The sequence below is a fragment of the Episyrphus balteatus genome, chromosome 3, assembly GCF_945859705.1.
Source record: "Episyrphus balteatus chromosome 3, idEpiBalt1.1, whole genome shotgun sequence".
In the NCBI taxonomy this organism is placed as follows: domain Eukaryota; kingdom Metazoa; phylum Arthropoda; class Insecta; order Diptera; family Syrphidae; genus Episyrphus; species Episyrphus balteatus.
The window spans coordinates 75,344,103-75,357,910 of NC_079136.1; the positions used below are offsets into that span (position 1 = coordinate 75,344,103).

The 13,808-nt window shown below is 29.0% G+C and overlaps 1 protein-coding gene across 1 annotated transcript; it reads left to right on the forward strand.

The window, feature by feature from the left end:
- The first annotated feature begins 689 nt into the window (after positions 1-689).
- LOC129915955 (glycine receptor subunit alpha-2) lies at positions 690-12,621 on the forward strand. The gene is made up of 7 exons (XM_055995682.1): positions 690-1,020; positions 3,963-4,158; positions 4,218-4,444; positions 6,932-7,014; positions 9,249-9,383; positions 11,875-12,254; positions 12,310-12,621. The coding sequence occupies exons 1-7, from the start codon at positions 947-949 to the stop codon at positions 12,460-12,462; spliced, it is 1,248 nt and encodes a 415-aa protein (XP_055851657.1). The 5' UTR covers positions 690-946; the 3' UTR covers positions 12,463-12,621.
- Positions 12,622-13,808: the final 1,187 nt, after the last annotated feature.

The window sequence follows — 13,808 nt, forward strand, 5'->3', positions numbered from 1 at the left end:
TTTAACTTTTTTTAATCAATCCGTATCTACATGATAAGTGTAAGTAAATGAGACAAAAAAAATTGAGATATTTCGACAAAAACTTTAAAAATTCAGCAACATAAACCAAAAAATTGTATTTTTTTCGCTTGGGCCTAATAATATGGCAAGGTACTGTATTATAACATACGCCTTAAGTTTAAATGCTAAAGACTTTGGTAAAAAATATGTAGAGATTTTGTAGACTTTGAATTTTTCAGTGCAAATGTTTTTTTTAATACCTCCTAAACGTAGATAGAGAGGAGATAGCAAGTGAGAAAAACGAACACAAAAAATTAACTTAACATTAAAATTTTAATGTAATTTAATGTGTAACATGGAATTTTAAAAAGTTATCTTTGGACTAGGGCAAATAAAAATTTACTCATATAAATTTTAAATGAGATAATTTCCACAGCATTTGTAAACATTTACGAACGCACCCAATACTTTTTTATATTGATTTAATGGGATACAATTGGTCTTATTTTCAATAATTGCTAGTGGAAAGTAAGTACTTGACACTTATCTATTTCTCTACTTACTTTAGTTCTACACCCTTTATTCTAAGTGGAACTTATTAGGGTAGAAATATACATACGAAGCCTTAACATTGCAATATAAATGTGCACATTTTATATCTATATAAATAATATAGATACCTATATCGGGAAAAATTTGTTCGAAAAACGAAATTCGATTTGTGAAGTATTATTTACATTTTTAGTAAGTTTTAAAATAATAATTAAAAATATGTGAAATTGATCTCGAAATCGAATAATATTAAACATGTTCAGCTTAGAAGTTTAAGTTTTAAATATATACGATAGCATGCCAGCGCACAATATTGTCAAAACACTATACAACAGAATAATGCATTATTTCATACTTGAAAAAATTGTAGCAATGTGTACTTTTAAAGTGTAAAATGAACAATTATGGGTTTTATTGCATTGCTATAGCAATTTTGCCTATATTTTTCAACTTCTGCTGTGCTTATCGGTGAGTTAAAAAAGAAGTATATCCTTATTAATAAGTAGAGATATTTATAACTTTCACTTGTTACCCGTTTTAGGTTAGCATGACTAAAAAATGTAGAAGGCCGCGCAATCAAAAACTCGTGGGACTTTCAGTTTTCCTAAAATAAAGAGTTTTATGATGCTATTTCATGTATAGTTAAAACAAAGCATTTTAATTTCTTGGCCAACGATTTGGTTGAAAAAAAGATGTCGGGCATTGCTGCAAGACTGACGTAATTGCAGTTTATTTTTTGTTTGTTTTGTTTTTAGAAATCGCGTTTATTTTTGTTATTATAACTCTTTTGGTGTTTTAGCAACAAAAAAATTCTCATTTCAAAAGTAGTACCTAAAGATACAGATACATTTGAACAATTTGGCATTCTTAACTTTGTTTTGGATTAAATCAGTAATTTTTGCACTAATAGGAGCCTATCTATCTTATTAAGTAAAATTTGAGTCTTGAGTGTGTAGTTGATTGAACTAGAAGTTAAGGAATGGGCATTTTTAGAACAAAATGCATCAACTTTGCTACTATTTGAAACTATGAACTGACATCAAGAACCAAAAACTCATATTTATCGCTTCTGATAGAGTGAATGAAGTTAGCTATTTTGAAATTGGTATTTTTAAAACTGGGTTGTTTTTTACCTGGCTCCCTTTTTCGAAAATTGAATTTATGAAAATCGTTCCTAACTATGTTACAAATATTTGGGCCGAAAACAGAAAAAAATTCTAGCCCACCCTTTCAATTAATTTAGTTTTTATTTTTGTTTCAACTTTTAAAAAAGGCACTAACCATTTTTCCAAAAAATTGCAGAAGGGGGTAAAAGTGTGGTAAGATTTTTTTCTAAAATCGTTTTTTAGTTCAAATCTGTAGTTCTTTGTTTTTAATTATTTCTATCTTCGTGACCTTAATTTCTTAATATTTTAAATCCTAGGTGTTCCTTTTTTACTTAGCGATATTTTGTGTTGGCGTAAATGATTTAAATGTTCCATTCAGAACATATTTTGGTATTTTGTTTCAGAGAAACGTAACAATGTGAAACATGATGATGTACTTTGAAAGTGCAATTTCGAGATGGTTGAATATTCGAATTCAAAACAAATTTTTGGAAAACAAAAATTCGAAAAGTTTTTTTTTTTTGAGTTTTGAAAATAGTTCTGAAAGTGTTATATTTAAAAATAAAACATTCATAAGGCCTCAATTTTTTTGACCACTTCTTAAAGGTTGAAAAAAAAATATATAAAAAATCCAGAAAAGGTATGCTAGAATTTTTTTGCTTTAGCCCTCTAACTTTCGAAATATTGAACTTAGAGGCCCAAAAATTTGGAACATTGTTTGAAACAACTTTTAAAACTAGGTCAAAAACTGTTTTTTTTTTTTGGTTTAAAACACCTTTTTTTAATAAAAAAAAAAATAAACATTCCGTAACAATTCTGGAAAAAAGAGGGCCTAACTCCTTCTAACTTTGAAACAGGTTGCAAGATGAAATTGACAAGCTTTTCACCGGACGACCTCTGAATTTATCACCAATATCATCTTTTATCTCGATGTACCTACAAATCCTACAGTATTTAAAATACTGTAGGATTTGTATTTGTAAATATTGCAATTTTTTTATAACGTAAAATTGTATAATATTTACAAAAACTTTACTTTACCTATATTCAGAATCCAGGACGAAATATTAAAGTATTTGTTTTTCAATGCTTTTTCTTCTTTACAAATATAAGCAGAACAAACGAACAATGTTTTTTTCGAACTTCAACCATGTTTGTAGTACCTAAATATTGAGGAAATGAGTTTGACAACTGAAAAAATTAGCTTGGCACCCAGCTCAGATTTAAATCTGCTGAAAAAGTTAGAACCCGAGAATTCTCCGGGCTAAACAACTTATCCCGAATCTGAGTTTAAAATTTTGTCCAGATCCAGAGGCCAAACTTCTACTGATGATAACTACGATCAGTACGATGTAGAAAAGAAAAAACAAATGATAACAATAAAAAACTAAATCTACATAAAAAAAAACCAACTTAATGGTTAAACGTTGATTCCGAAACGCGTCAAAAATAATTATTTAAAAAACAAAGGTAGTCGAATTAACTTAGATAAAAAAAGGCTTTATTTCGAAGTCCTCATCCTTAGATACATCTTCGATTTTTTAAGTTTTTTCTCAATATTTCCCATTGTGCTTGTTACACTTGGACTTGTGGATCTAAAATGCTATGATACCTAGTACACTTAGGAGCAAAAAAACGGAATCAAATAAATTATTTATATTAAAAACAAAAATTGCAATGGATAAAATAATGTTTCTTCAAGTCTCATGGTCTCATTTAAAAGCTTGAATTTTTTACTTTGAATTGTTGGTAAAAACATCAAAGTGCATACGATAGTATCATCGCTATCTGTCAATAAACTGCACTTCTTTTTTTTGTAAATGTTAAATTTTCTTGATACTCGCTGCTTCAATTTCAGTCTTTTTTTTTCCTAACGTTACTATTGACTTTGTCTGTCAATAAATTCCACTTAATTTTTTTTTAATGTTGAGTTTTACAGATACTCTCTGTTTCAAATTCAGGTCTTTTTTCCTTACATACTTCATTTATGTTGATTGGATCTTTAAAAAGTGAACGGGTTTTTAAGTTCCTAGCATTAATTTAAAGCTGTTGTTTCAAGCTTTTTAATGGTGCAATTGACATTCATGTATGTCAATTACATCCTGACCAATTATCGTTTTTACAGAACGAAAATTTTGATTCCATTTTTTTGCTCCTAAGTGTAGATATGTATATATTTCTATTTTTTAAAAACTTTCGTTTCAATATTCAAACAAGAATGATATGTTAACTATAACACATTTTCGAAATAAATATGTTTAAATAACACTTAATACATTTCTCATTATGTCGTTTATCTTGCAGTAATATGACAACTGATAATACTGAGAGCGCTGAACTTGTATCACACTATGAATCGAGCCTTTCGCTTCCAGATATTTTGCCAATTCCCTCCAAAAATTACGACAAGAATCGGGCTCCAAAACTTTTAGGACAGCCAACTGTTGTGTACTTCCATGTTACAGTTTTATCATTAGATTCTATAAATGAAGAATCGATGGTATTGTATAAAACATTTAATTGAAAATATGTAAAATAATTTTATATTTTTAATTTTAGACATATGTGACTGACATTTTCCTAGCTCAAAGCTGGCGAGATCCACGCCTTCGACTTCCAGAAAACATGAGCGAGGAGTATAGAATACTGGATGTAGACTGGTTGCATAGTATATGGAGGCCAGATTGCTTTTTTAAAAATGCGAAAAAAGTTACATTTCATGAAATGAGTATACCCAATCATTATTTGTGGCTTTATCACGACAAAACTCTTCTGTACATGTCCAAGTAAGGTTTGTTTTAAATTGTATTTTGTGTGTGTGTGTTTTTTTTTTCAATTGATAGACATTTTGGTATTACGGTTGTTAGTTGATAAATTTTTCTCTATTGTGAATATTGATCAAAATACAATTGATCAAAATACAATTAATTTGTTTCGTCGTTGGTGACCTTGGTTTTTTAACTTGAGGATTGTAAAGGTTTAACTACATACACCACTTTTTGAAAAAGTACAAAAGTGAAAATATTTTTTTTTCTGGCTAGCGCAATTTTTTTTTTTGTGAAAAAGAGTATACAGATTGTTTTTTAAACCAAAAAATAAGTCTTCTTCATCATTTGTTTGAATTTTCCAGCCCGAAAAACTATACAAAAATGCGTTTCAAAATTTTCACTTTTGTATTTTTTCATTTTTTGAGCCAATGTAGTAGGTAAGGCTTTATTCCAAAAAAAAAATGTAAGTTATTTTTTTAGTTATGTTTGTTTTATTTGTCAACCTACGTTCTTACTCTTGTGAGAAATTAAAATACTCGTAGATAAATTGAAGTGTACTTTCTAAATGGATGACCGGCACTGTTGGTTATTAGATATACCCTTGCCCTTGTCCACAAAATCCTAAAATAGTTTATTTTTTTTCTTATAATGGTTCCCTCAAATCGAATTTCTTCATTTTCGGTCTCTCCAAAAAATAATAATATCGACGACATTATTCACTGACACTTGAAAGAAACGTTTTTTTTTTTATTGCAATACAATTTTTTTTACAAAACCTATTTTATTTAACTGAAAATGTCCAACAACGACGTTTCTTTAGGAAAAATATATGATGCGAAAAATCTATCGGACAGAAATTTGCAGTCGATGGAAAATTTGATAGGTACATATAAAAATTTTTGACATCCATAATACCGAGTTTATCAAAAGAATTATTCACAATAGATCTCAAATTTATAGCAAGGATACAATTTACCAAAAATTTTGATAGTCGATCACGGAAATACCGATTCATTCATTTTGTTGATAAATAGAGGCCTTAGACTCTAGTCTAAGTAAGACTTGCTTTTAAAATATGAGTATGAATACGGCGCAATATACTTAAATCAAGGGGTACGGTAGTGCCCAGCCAAGTTCTCTAGCAACTTTGGCACTACACCCTTATTTACAGGAAACAACTCAGGCCATTTTCGACCCCCCTCTAACTTCGACACCAAAGATGCTAGAAATTTCAAACTCGCTACATTTATTGAGCTTGTCAAAACCAAACTCCTCACAAAATTTCAGCCTTTTACGATGAGTAGTTTCTGAGATATAGGGCTTCAAAAATTGCAAAAACCGTAACTGACTGACTGACTGACTCACTCACTGACAGATCATCAAAATTATGGAGAACTTCCCGTTAACGTAGAAACTTGAAATTGTACACGGTGATAGGGCTTGTGGTGTATACAAAGGAAAAAATCGAAAATTTGAGATTTTCAATTCAGGGGGCGTGGCATCCGCCCATTTCCGCTGAATTATCATCAAATATTATAGAGCACTTCTGATTATCGTAGAATCTTGAAATTTGGTAGAATGGTAGAGATGGTAGTTTATACAAAGGAACAAATTTAAAGTTTGAGAATTTCAGCCAGGGGGCGTGGCAACCGCCCATTTTCACTGAATTTTCATCAAATATAGAGATTTTCAATTCTACAGCCATACCTTGCAAAAAGTAGTGAAATCACAACAAAAACATTACTGTTAAAAAAGGAGCCAAGTTCTCCTATGTTGAAATTATGCTGGCACAAAAAGTACTGAAATGTAAAAGTGTACCAAGTTCTAAAGTTTGGGTTCAAATTCGTATCAATAAAATTTTGTTTGTTTACTTGGCAATTTTTGAAATAACTTTAAAAATCGGTAAAAAAAGAAAAATTGTCAAGAGAACAATCAAAATTTTATTGATACGAATTTGAACGCAAACTTTAGAACTTAGAATTTCAACATAGGAGAACTTGGCTCCTTTTTTAACAGTAATGTTTTTGTTGTGATATATTTAACTTAGATAGCTACATAATTTCACTGACACCAATTTTTCCATAACCACTAAACACCCAAACTTCATAAGTGTATTTCATCTGATTTCAATAGGTCAAAACTTATTATTTTAAGCAGCGACAATCACAAAGCCAAAAGAAACTTTCTACCGCCCGTATTGCGAATTTCAACTATCAACTGATAAAAATACTGAAATTTGGTATATTAAAACTTAATTTATGGGAAAACTGGCCAACTTTTTGAATTTAATTTCAATTAATAAAAGTTGGCATCATTCTCTGTTGCCAAACTTTTGTAAATGAAGTAGGTACCTAACAACATATCGAAAATTCAATTGAATCAACTACATTATCAATATTGATAGTTGTTAATCCTAATGTGGGTGTATATTCGCCTCTTTTTGGTTTCATGTCTAATTGCAGATTTGTTTGATAATGTTTTTTACTAAAAATCTTTTTTTTACAGATTAACATTGGTGCTGTCATGTGCAATGAAATTTGAGTCATATCCTCACGACACACAAATATGTTCAATGATGATAGAGAGCTGTAAGTTCTATTTCTTTTAAAATTAGCCCTGTTCCTTTAAAGGTGGTAGAATATTAGTACTAACTTTACTAACATTTTAAATGAAACGCACTTTCAACAAAATCAATACAATTTCGATCTACTTGGAATTATTTTTCCTCTTGCTCTTTAAGAAGAGCAAAGCAATTTTATCAAATTAAAATTATAAAGCATCATTTGTATTGCTTTATCCTTTAATTAGAAATGTATAATTTTAACCCTTAACAAATTAATTCAAACTTTTAACAAATTTCAGACTTTCAAGATTAAATTAACTTAGAGTTGGAGACCATTTTTCATTAGCCAGATAAAGCTCAGTTAAGGATTATTCCTACGAATTAACGTTTTTTTTTTTACATTGGCTTTATTTATCTGATATTCTGATAGATTGAAAAATCAAAGCTTAAAGAAATAATTCAGTATATTTTAAATTCTAACAACATTGTATAATAAAAGAATCTCAAATTTCATATCGAGACGAGATTATTTTTCTATCATTAGTGGAGTAACTAAAGCTCAAAAATTGGCAATATTAGGGAACCCGGCCGAACAGCTTAGATTTTGATGATCTTTTTTTTCAAACGTCGGTAATTAAAAATACTTTAAAGTCTATAGATTAAAAATTGCCGGTGTTGCCGTTTTGATTTTTTAAATTTTATTGAAGATTTTTGTGAACAAAAACAAATTTTTTTCAAAAATTTTTCTTAAATTTCATAAATTAACTGATGCCAAAAGATTGTCTAGGAAATTCAAGGAAAAAAAATATATGGGAGTGAGGGACAATCTTCCATAGTTCAAGCAATAGATGCATTTTTCTTATTAATTGACTTCAAACACAAAAAAAAATATTTGAACACAACGGCAACACCTACAATATTCAAATATACATTTTTTAAAAGCTAGAAGCCTAGTCATATGTGTAAAATTAAAATTAAGTTAATTGAATGAACGGCTTTTGAAAGAATGGTAATTGAACTCAGATTTTTGAAAAAAAAAAAAAATATTGAAAAAATTTTAACATGTCGTTTTTTAAACTTGGTCGTAATATAAAATGCATTTATTTTCAAATTTTTTCGGACGCATTTATTATGATTTCAAATTATAAAAGGAAATGTCAATATGTATTACGGTTTATGAAAAAAATTAAAAAGTATTTTATTTTCGAAGAACTTTTTTTAATAAAAGTTTTGAAAAAAAATGTAACTTATTTTTTTTTTAAAGTTCAACATCTAAACATAAAATTATTTTTTATTCATTTAATAACCCTTACTGTTGAAAGTTAAATAGCAAAAATTTAAAGTTCCTATTTACCACAGTCTTTGAGAAAATTAATTATTGCAATGCAAAAATTCAGTTTTAATAAAAAAAAAACCATTGAAATTGAAGTAATTTTTCATTTTTTTTCAAAAGTGTGATATATTTTACCTTTTTTGCTTCGAAATTCAACTGATAATATTTATGGCCAAAAATTTTTTTTAAATAAATTCATATTTTATTAGAAAAAGTTTGGAAAAAAGTCATTTTAAATTTTTCTAATAACATTTTTTTTTTTAATTCTGAGTTTGAGGACCATTTTTTCAAAAAGTCTTGATCAAATTTAGTGGATTTAAATTCAAGAGATAAGAATGAGCTTCTGGCTTTTTAAAAATGTATCTTAAAATATTGTAGGTGTTGCCGTTGTTTTCAAAATATTTTTTTTGTGATTGAGGTCAGAATGTTAGAAAATTGCATTTATCGCTTGAACGATGGAAGATTGTCCCTTACTGCCTTTTATATATTTTCCTTAAATTACCTAGAGAATCTTTTGCTATCATTTGTTTTATGAAATTTAGGCAAAAAAAATGGTTTTGTTTAAAAAAAATTTAATTTTAATTTTAAAAAATAATACGGCAACACCGGCAATTTTTAATCTATAGACTTTAAAGTATTTTTAATTACCTACGTTTGAAAAAAAATCGTCAAAATCAGAGCTGTTCGGCCGGGTTCCCTAATAATTTGCTTTAGTTACTCTACTACATTATAAATACGCCAGTTCTTAAAAATCCACATCTGGATCCACATATCTCCTCAAAGTGTTTATAGTAAAGTTTGTTGTTTTTTCCCAAATTTGAAGTATTTTGTACCTATTTTTTTTTTTTTTTTTTTTTTGGTATTAGAATTTGAATTGATTTTAAATACAATAATAATGTAATCGCTTAACGGTGTATTTTTTTCAGTATCTCATACAGTTCAAGACCTTGTTTTTATATGGAATATGACTGATCCATTAGTTGTTAACAGTGAAATTGAATTACCTCAACTGGATATATCCAACAACTATACCACAGACTGCACCATAGAATATTCTACAGGTAAGCGTTAAATTTTTACTTTTACCGGACTAAAATCTAGATTTCATGCACAAAGTTCAAAACTTCGGGGAACATCGGAGACTATTAAGTAAGTTATCCAGCTGGAGTCACTGAAGAATTTGAAATCACAGTGTCTTCTGTAAACCAGTATAGAGCATCTTGATCTTAAATCGTCTGCAGTCATTGCTTGAAAATAAATAACAACCCAAAAGTGCATAAATTATTCTATGCCTTCGATGGAGCAATCATAAAAGAAGATATTTGATCCCTGCAACGAGCCCTAGAAATGTGGGTGAATGTACTGGAAGTTACACTACTTTAGCTCCAAAATGTTGCCTATTCATGACACTAATTTGATGGATTAGTGTTTCCCAAGTGTAAAAAGTCATAAACTCCGTGGTCAACCATGTTTTTTATTTTCCTGCGGCAATCGTTTTAAGTAACTTCTAATGTACCACGTGTAACTTTTTCAAGACGATCGGCCATTAATAATTACCAAAAAAAAAAGTTGGTTTTTGTCACAGTGTTATAAACTGTACTAGTCATGAACCCGTTTTCTTGCTCTCTAAATGACTTAATCGATTTCCACGAAAATTTCTATATTGAAGCTTTTTTGTAGCCTTAACATTTAATGTTTGGCTTTAAAAAAAAAATCAAAAATATTAATTTATTCAGCAAAACAAAATAAAAAAAATATATAATTCATTTTTTCATTTTTACATAAAAAAAGGTTATAGTATGATCAGCATCAGATTGTATGAACCTAAATTTTCAAGCCTGCTCAACCGTCTTCTTATCCCCTACTCTTGCATATGCTGTAAAAAAAAAACAATAAAAAGAGCACACATACGCCACAGTGTACAATATGCAAATAATGTGAACTACAACTTTTGGCTAGATTCTAAAACAGTCTTATAGAAATTAAATAAACACTTGCGCTCAATAATTGAACAAAATGTTCATATCTTCTTGTCGCCTGGTGTTAATAAATAAACAGAAAACAAAAATCTTTTCAAATAAAACTCAAAAATTTTAGAATTTAAAAAAATCGAATATATTATGTTTATCGAATATGTTTATGTTTTTTTTGTTATGATTTAAATTTTTATTTAGAAATATGTATGTAAATATGGGTGTTTTCATAAACGTCTGCCTAACTTAGGCCTGCGTTAGTCGTGTTCATAAAGTCAGATCTGCGATCGGACTAACTTAGTCCAACTGCAGTTCTGCTGTTCATAAACGTCAGTATGTCGTCAACATCGGGCAGATTGCGCAGCCAAAATGTTATTGCTGCAGAACTCAAGAAGAAATTTATTTGACTCTTGATTCGATTTTTTTTTGTTAATAAATGTAAATATTGTTAAAAAAAACGAAAAGCAAACATATTAATTAGGGTGGTGCAAAAAATGTTTCTTTTTGCATTTTTCGAAAAATTTAAATTTTAATGACACAGAAAATTTCTAAATCGTGTTTTTTGAGATAATGAGTTTGTATTAATTTTTTTTCGTATTAGGGTGGCTCTAAAAAATGTTATCTTCCACAGTTGCTTGAAGAATTCCAAAAAAATCAACGTGGATATTGTTTTGACCAAATTATCGAAGAAAAAAAAAATTTCCATTAGGGTGGTTCAAATTTTTTTTTTTTAATTAATTACAAAAAAAATTATTTTTCACTGCAGAGAAAGTTTGTAAAACATGGTTTATGAAATATAATGTAAAATTGGGGTAGCTCAGAAATAAGGGGGCTCAGAAAAATGGTATATTTAACATTTACGCTTGGAATTCAACCAAATTCAATTTAATTAATTCTGCATGAATTTAATATTTCTATAGCAAAAACGCACTTAACAAACTTTCTGTGCACTAAAAATCATTTTTTTTTTCAAACGCATAAAAACACTTTCTTGAACACCCTAATTAAAAATATTTTTTCCATAGATAATTTGTTTTAAATGTGAACTACTCGGTGTTATTATTATTTTTTTTTAGAAGAAAATATTTTTTTTTAGCCACCCTAATGTAACACGGTTTACAAATTTTTCGTGTTATTAAAAACAATATTTTCGGGGACTGAAAAAGAAATATTTTTTTGCTTAAACAAAACTCATTCTGTGGTAATTTTTTAAAATTTTTTTTTCTGACGTTTATGAACACTCAGTGACTGCTGAAAATTGTACCAACGCAGGCCTGCAAACTTTCTGTAGAATTGGTGTGTTCATTAATGCAGCAAAGCAGAAAGACGATTGGACAGACGCAGATTTCCGACGTTTATGAAAACACCCTATCTATTTAGCTTTGGGAGGGCAAATTTTGTATATAAATGATTTTTGAAGATATGAACAAAACTCTCCCATAAAGCCTTTGCAGAAAAAGGATAAATTTAATAATTTTGTATATAAATGAATTTTGAAGATATGAACAAAACTCTCCCATAAAGAATTTGCAGAAAAAGGATAAATTTAATAATTTTTTTTTTGTGTCTCAATTTTTAGGTAATTTTACTTGTTTGGCCATTGTATTCAACCTTCGACGCAGGCTAGGCTATCATCTGTTTCACACATATATTCCATCGGCCCTTATTGTTGTAATGTCTTGGATATCATTTTGGATTAAGCCTGAAGCAATTCCAGCTCGAGTTACTTTAGGCGTAACTTCACTTCTTACGCTAGCAACACAAAATACTCAATCCCAACAATCGCTACCGCCTGTATCTTATGTAAAAGCTATCGATGTTTGGATGTCGTCATGTTCGGTATTCGTATTTCTCTCTTTAATGGAATTTGCTGTCGTAAACAATTATATGGGACCCGTAGCAACAAAAGCAATGAAAGGATATTCCGATGAAAGCTTACATAATATTGAAGATTTTAAGGTGATTATTTTTAGATAAGAGTTTTTAAATAAATAAATGAAACATTCTTTTCCAGAAAAAAATTCACAGAGAATCAATGGTAGAACCTGCTTATGATGTTAATTGCAATGGACATCCAACAGCTATTTATATAGATACATTTTCAAGATTTTTCTTTCCATTTTCTTTTTTTATTCTAAATATTGCTTACTGGACCACTTTCTTATGATACAACCATTTTACAAATTAATAAAATAATTTTTGATTTCATGTGTGTAAATATGTTTTTTACATAATATTGTGGTATTGCCAAGTAAGCGAATAAAATAAATTTGTGTGAATTAAAAACAAGTTTAATTAAAAAAAAAAGTTGCCATTTTTTCCTGGAACCTTTAACAAGTTTGTCATGATTGAGTAAAACTACCACATTAGATGACGATTATGTTCGTCATGATCCTACGCAAAAAATATTCAAATTCATAAGACTTAACTAACCTAAAATAAACGCATATCAGAAAGCAAATAACACTGGTCAACAAGATTTTTTGCTCAGTGTTTGAGGTGTGCTAAACTCAAATCCAGATGGAACCATTTATATGTAGTAAATATTTAAAATTAACTATGGGCCCTATTCTCCTATTCGATTCACGTGAAAGGGTTTAAAATTAAACTCAAGCAATTTTTGTTTTCTTTAGAATTTCTAAAACAGACGGAAACAACGTTTTGCTTTCGTTAGAGATTTTTCAAAGCCAGTTTGGCGTGATAAAAGATGGAAATTTTTCGATTCACGTGAATCGAATACCAGAATAGGGCTGTATAAAAAATAATTTTAGGCATGAAAATGGATATATTTAAAAAAAAAAAAATACCAATGAGCAAAGGTATTCAAAAAGAATTTTAATATTTGCTCATTTAAGCATTCCAGAAAAACTTTTGTAAAAAAAGTGCACAAAAGTGCCCCCTTTCCCTTAAATGATCTAGTTACTCTATTATTACACTGTTTTATTACTACTGTACTGATAAGCGCTTCTCTCAATTTTATTCCTACCATTATGTTGATACTTATATTAAAGAGTTGTCTAGATAACAATAAATCTTCAACTTTGTTTGTTATGTTTTTTTTTATTCGTCGGAGTTCGGAGAGGTCCTATTTCTTCCTCGAAGCGTGATTCGTTCAAAATCGGGAAATTTTCCGCTCCGAAGGATATCTCGCTAGAGCTAATTATATTTGTTCTATTCGGCATACTTAAATATTCACTTGTAGCAAAAACTGACCTAGGAAGCATTTTATATGCACAGCAATATTTATAAGTTTTTTATGTTTCCTTTTAACAAGTCTGCGTTCTAATTAAATTCTTCATTCTTTTTTTGCCATGATAGTGCGAGATGCCTTAAATGTTCATATATATATATGTATGTATTTGCATTTCTAGCGTTTTTGCTACTTGGGAAGGAATTTTCCTTGACTGTCAGAATCAAAATCTCCAGAGTACCTACAACATATATTTTCTGTCCATTTTTTTTTTTCAAAGTCTTTTAATAAAATGATAAGAAAAAAATGCTTTTCATTCTCAC

Coding starts and splice junctions, on each gene's coding strand:
- LOC129915955 (XM_055995682.1), top strand. CDS start 947: ATGAACAATTATGGGTTTTATTGCATTGCTATAGCAATTTTGCCTATA. Junction 1,021..3,962: donor AACTTCTGCTGTGCTTATCG/GTGAGTTAAAAA, acceptor TTTATCTTGCAG/TAATATGACAACTGATAATA. Junction 4,159..4,217: donor CTATAAATGAAGAATCGATG/GTATTGTATAAA, acceptor TTTTAATTTTAG/ACATATGTGACTGACATTTT.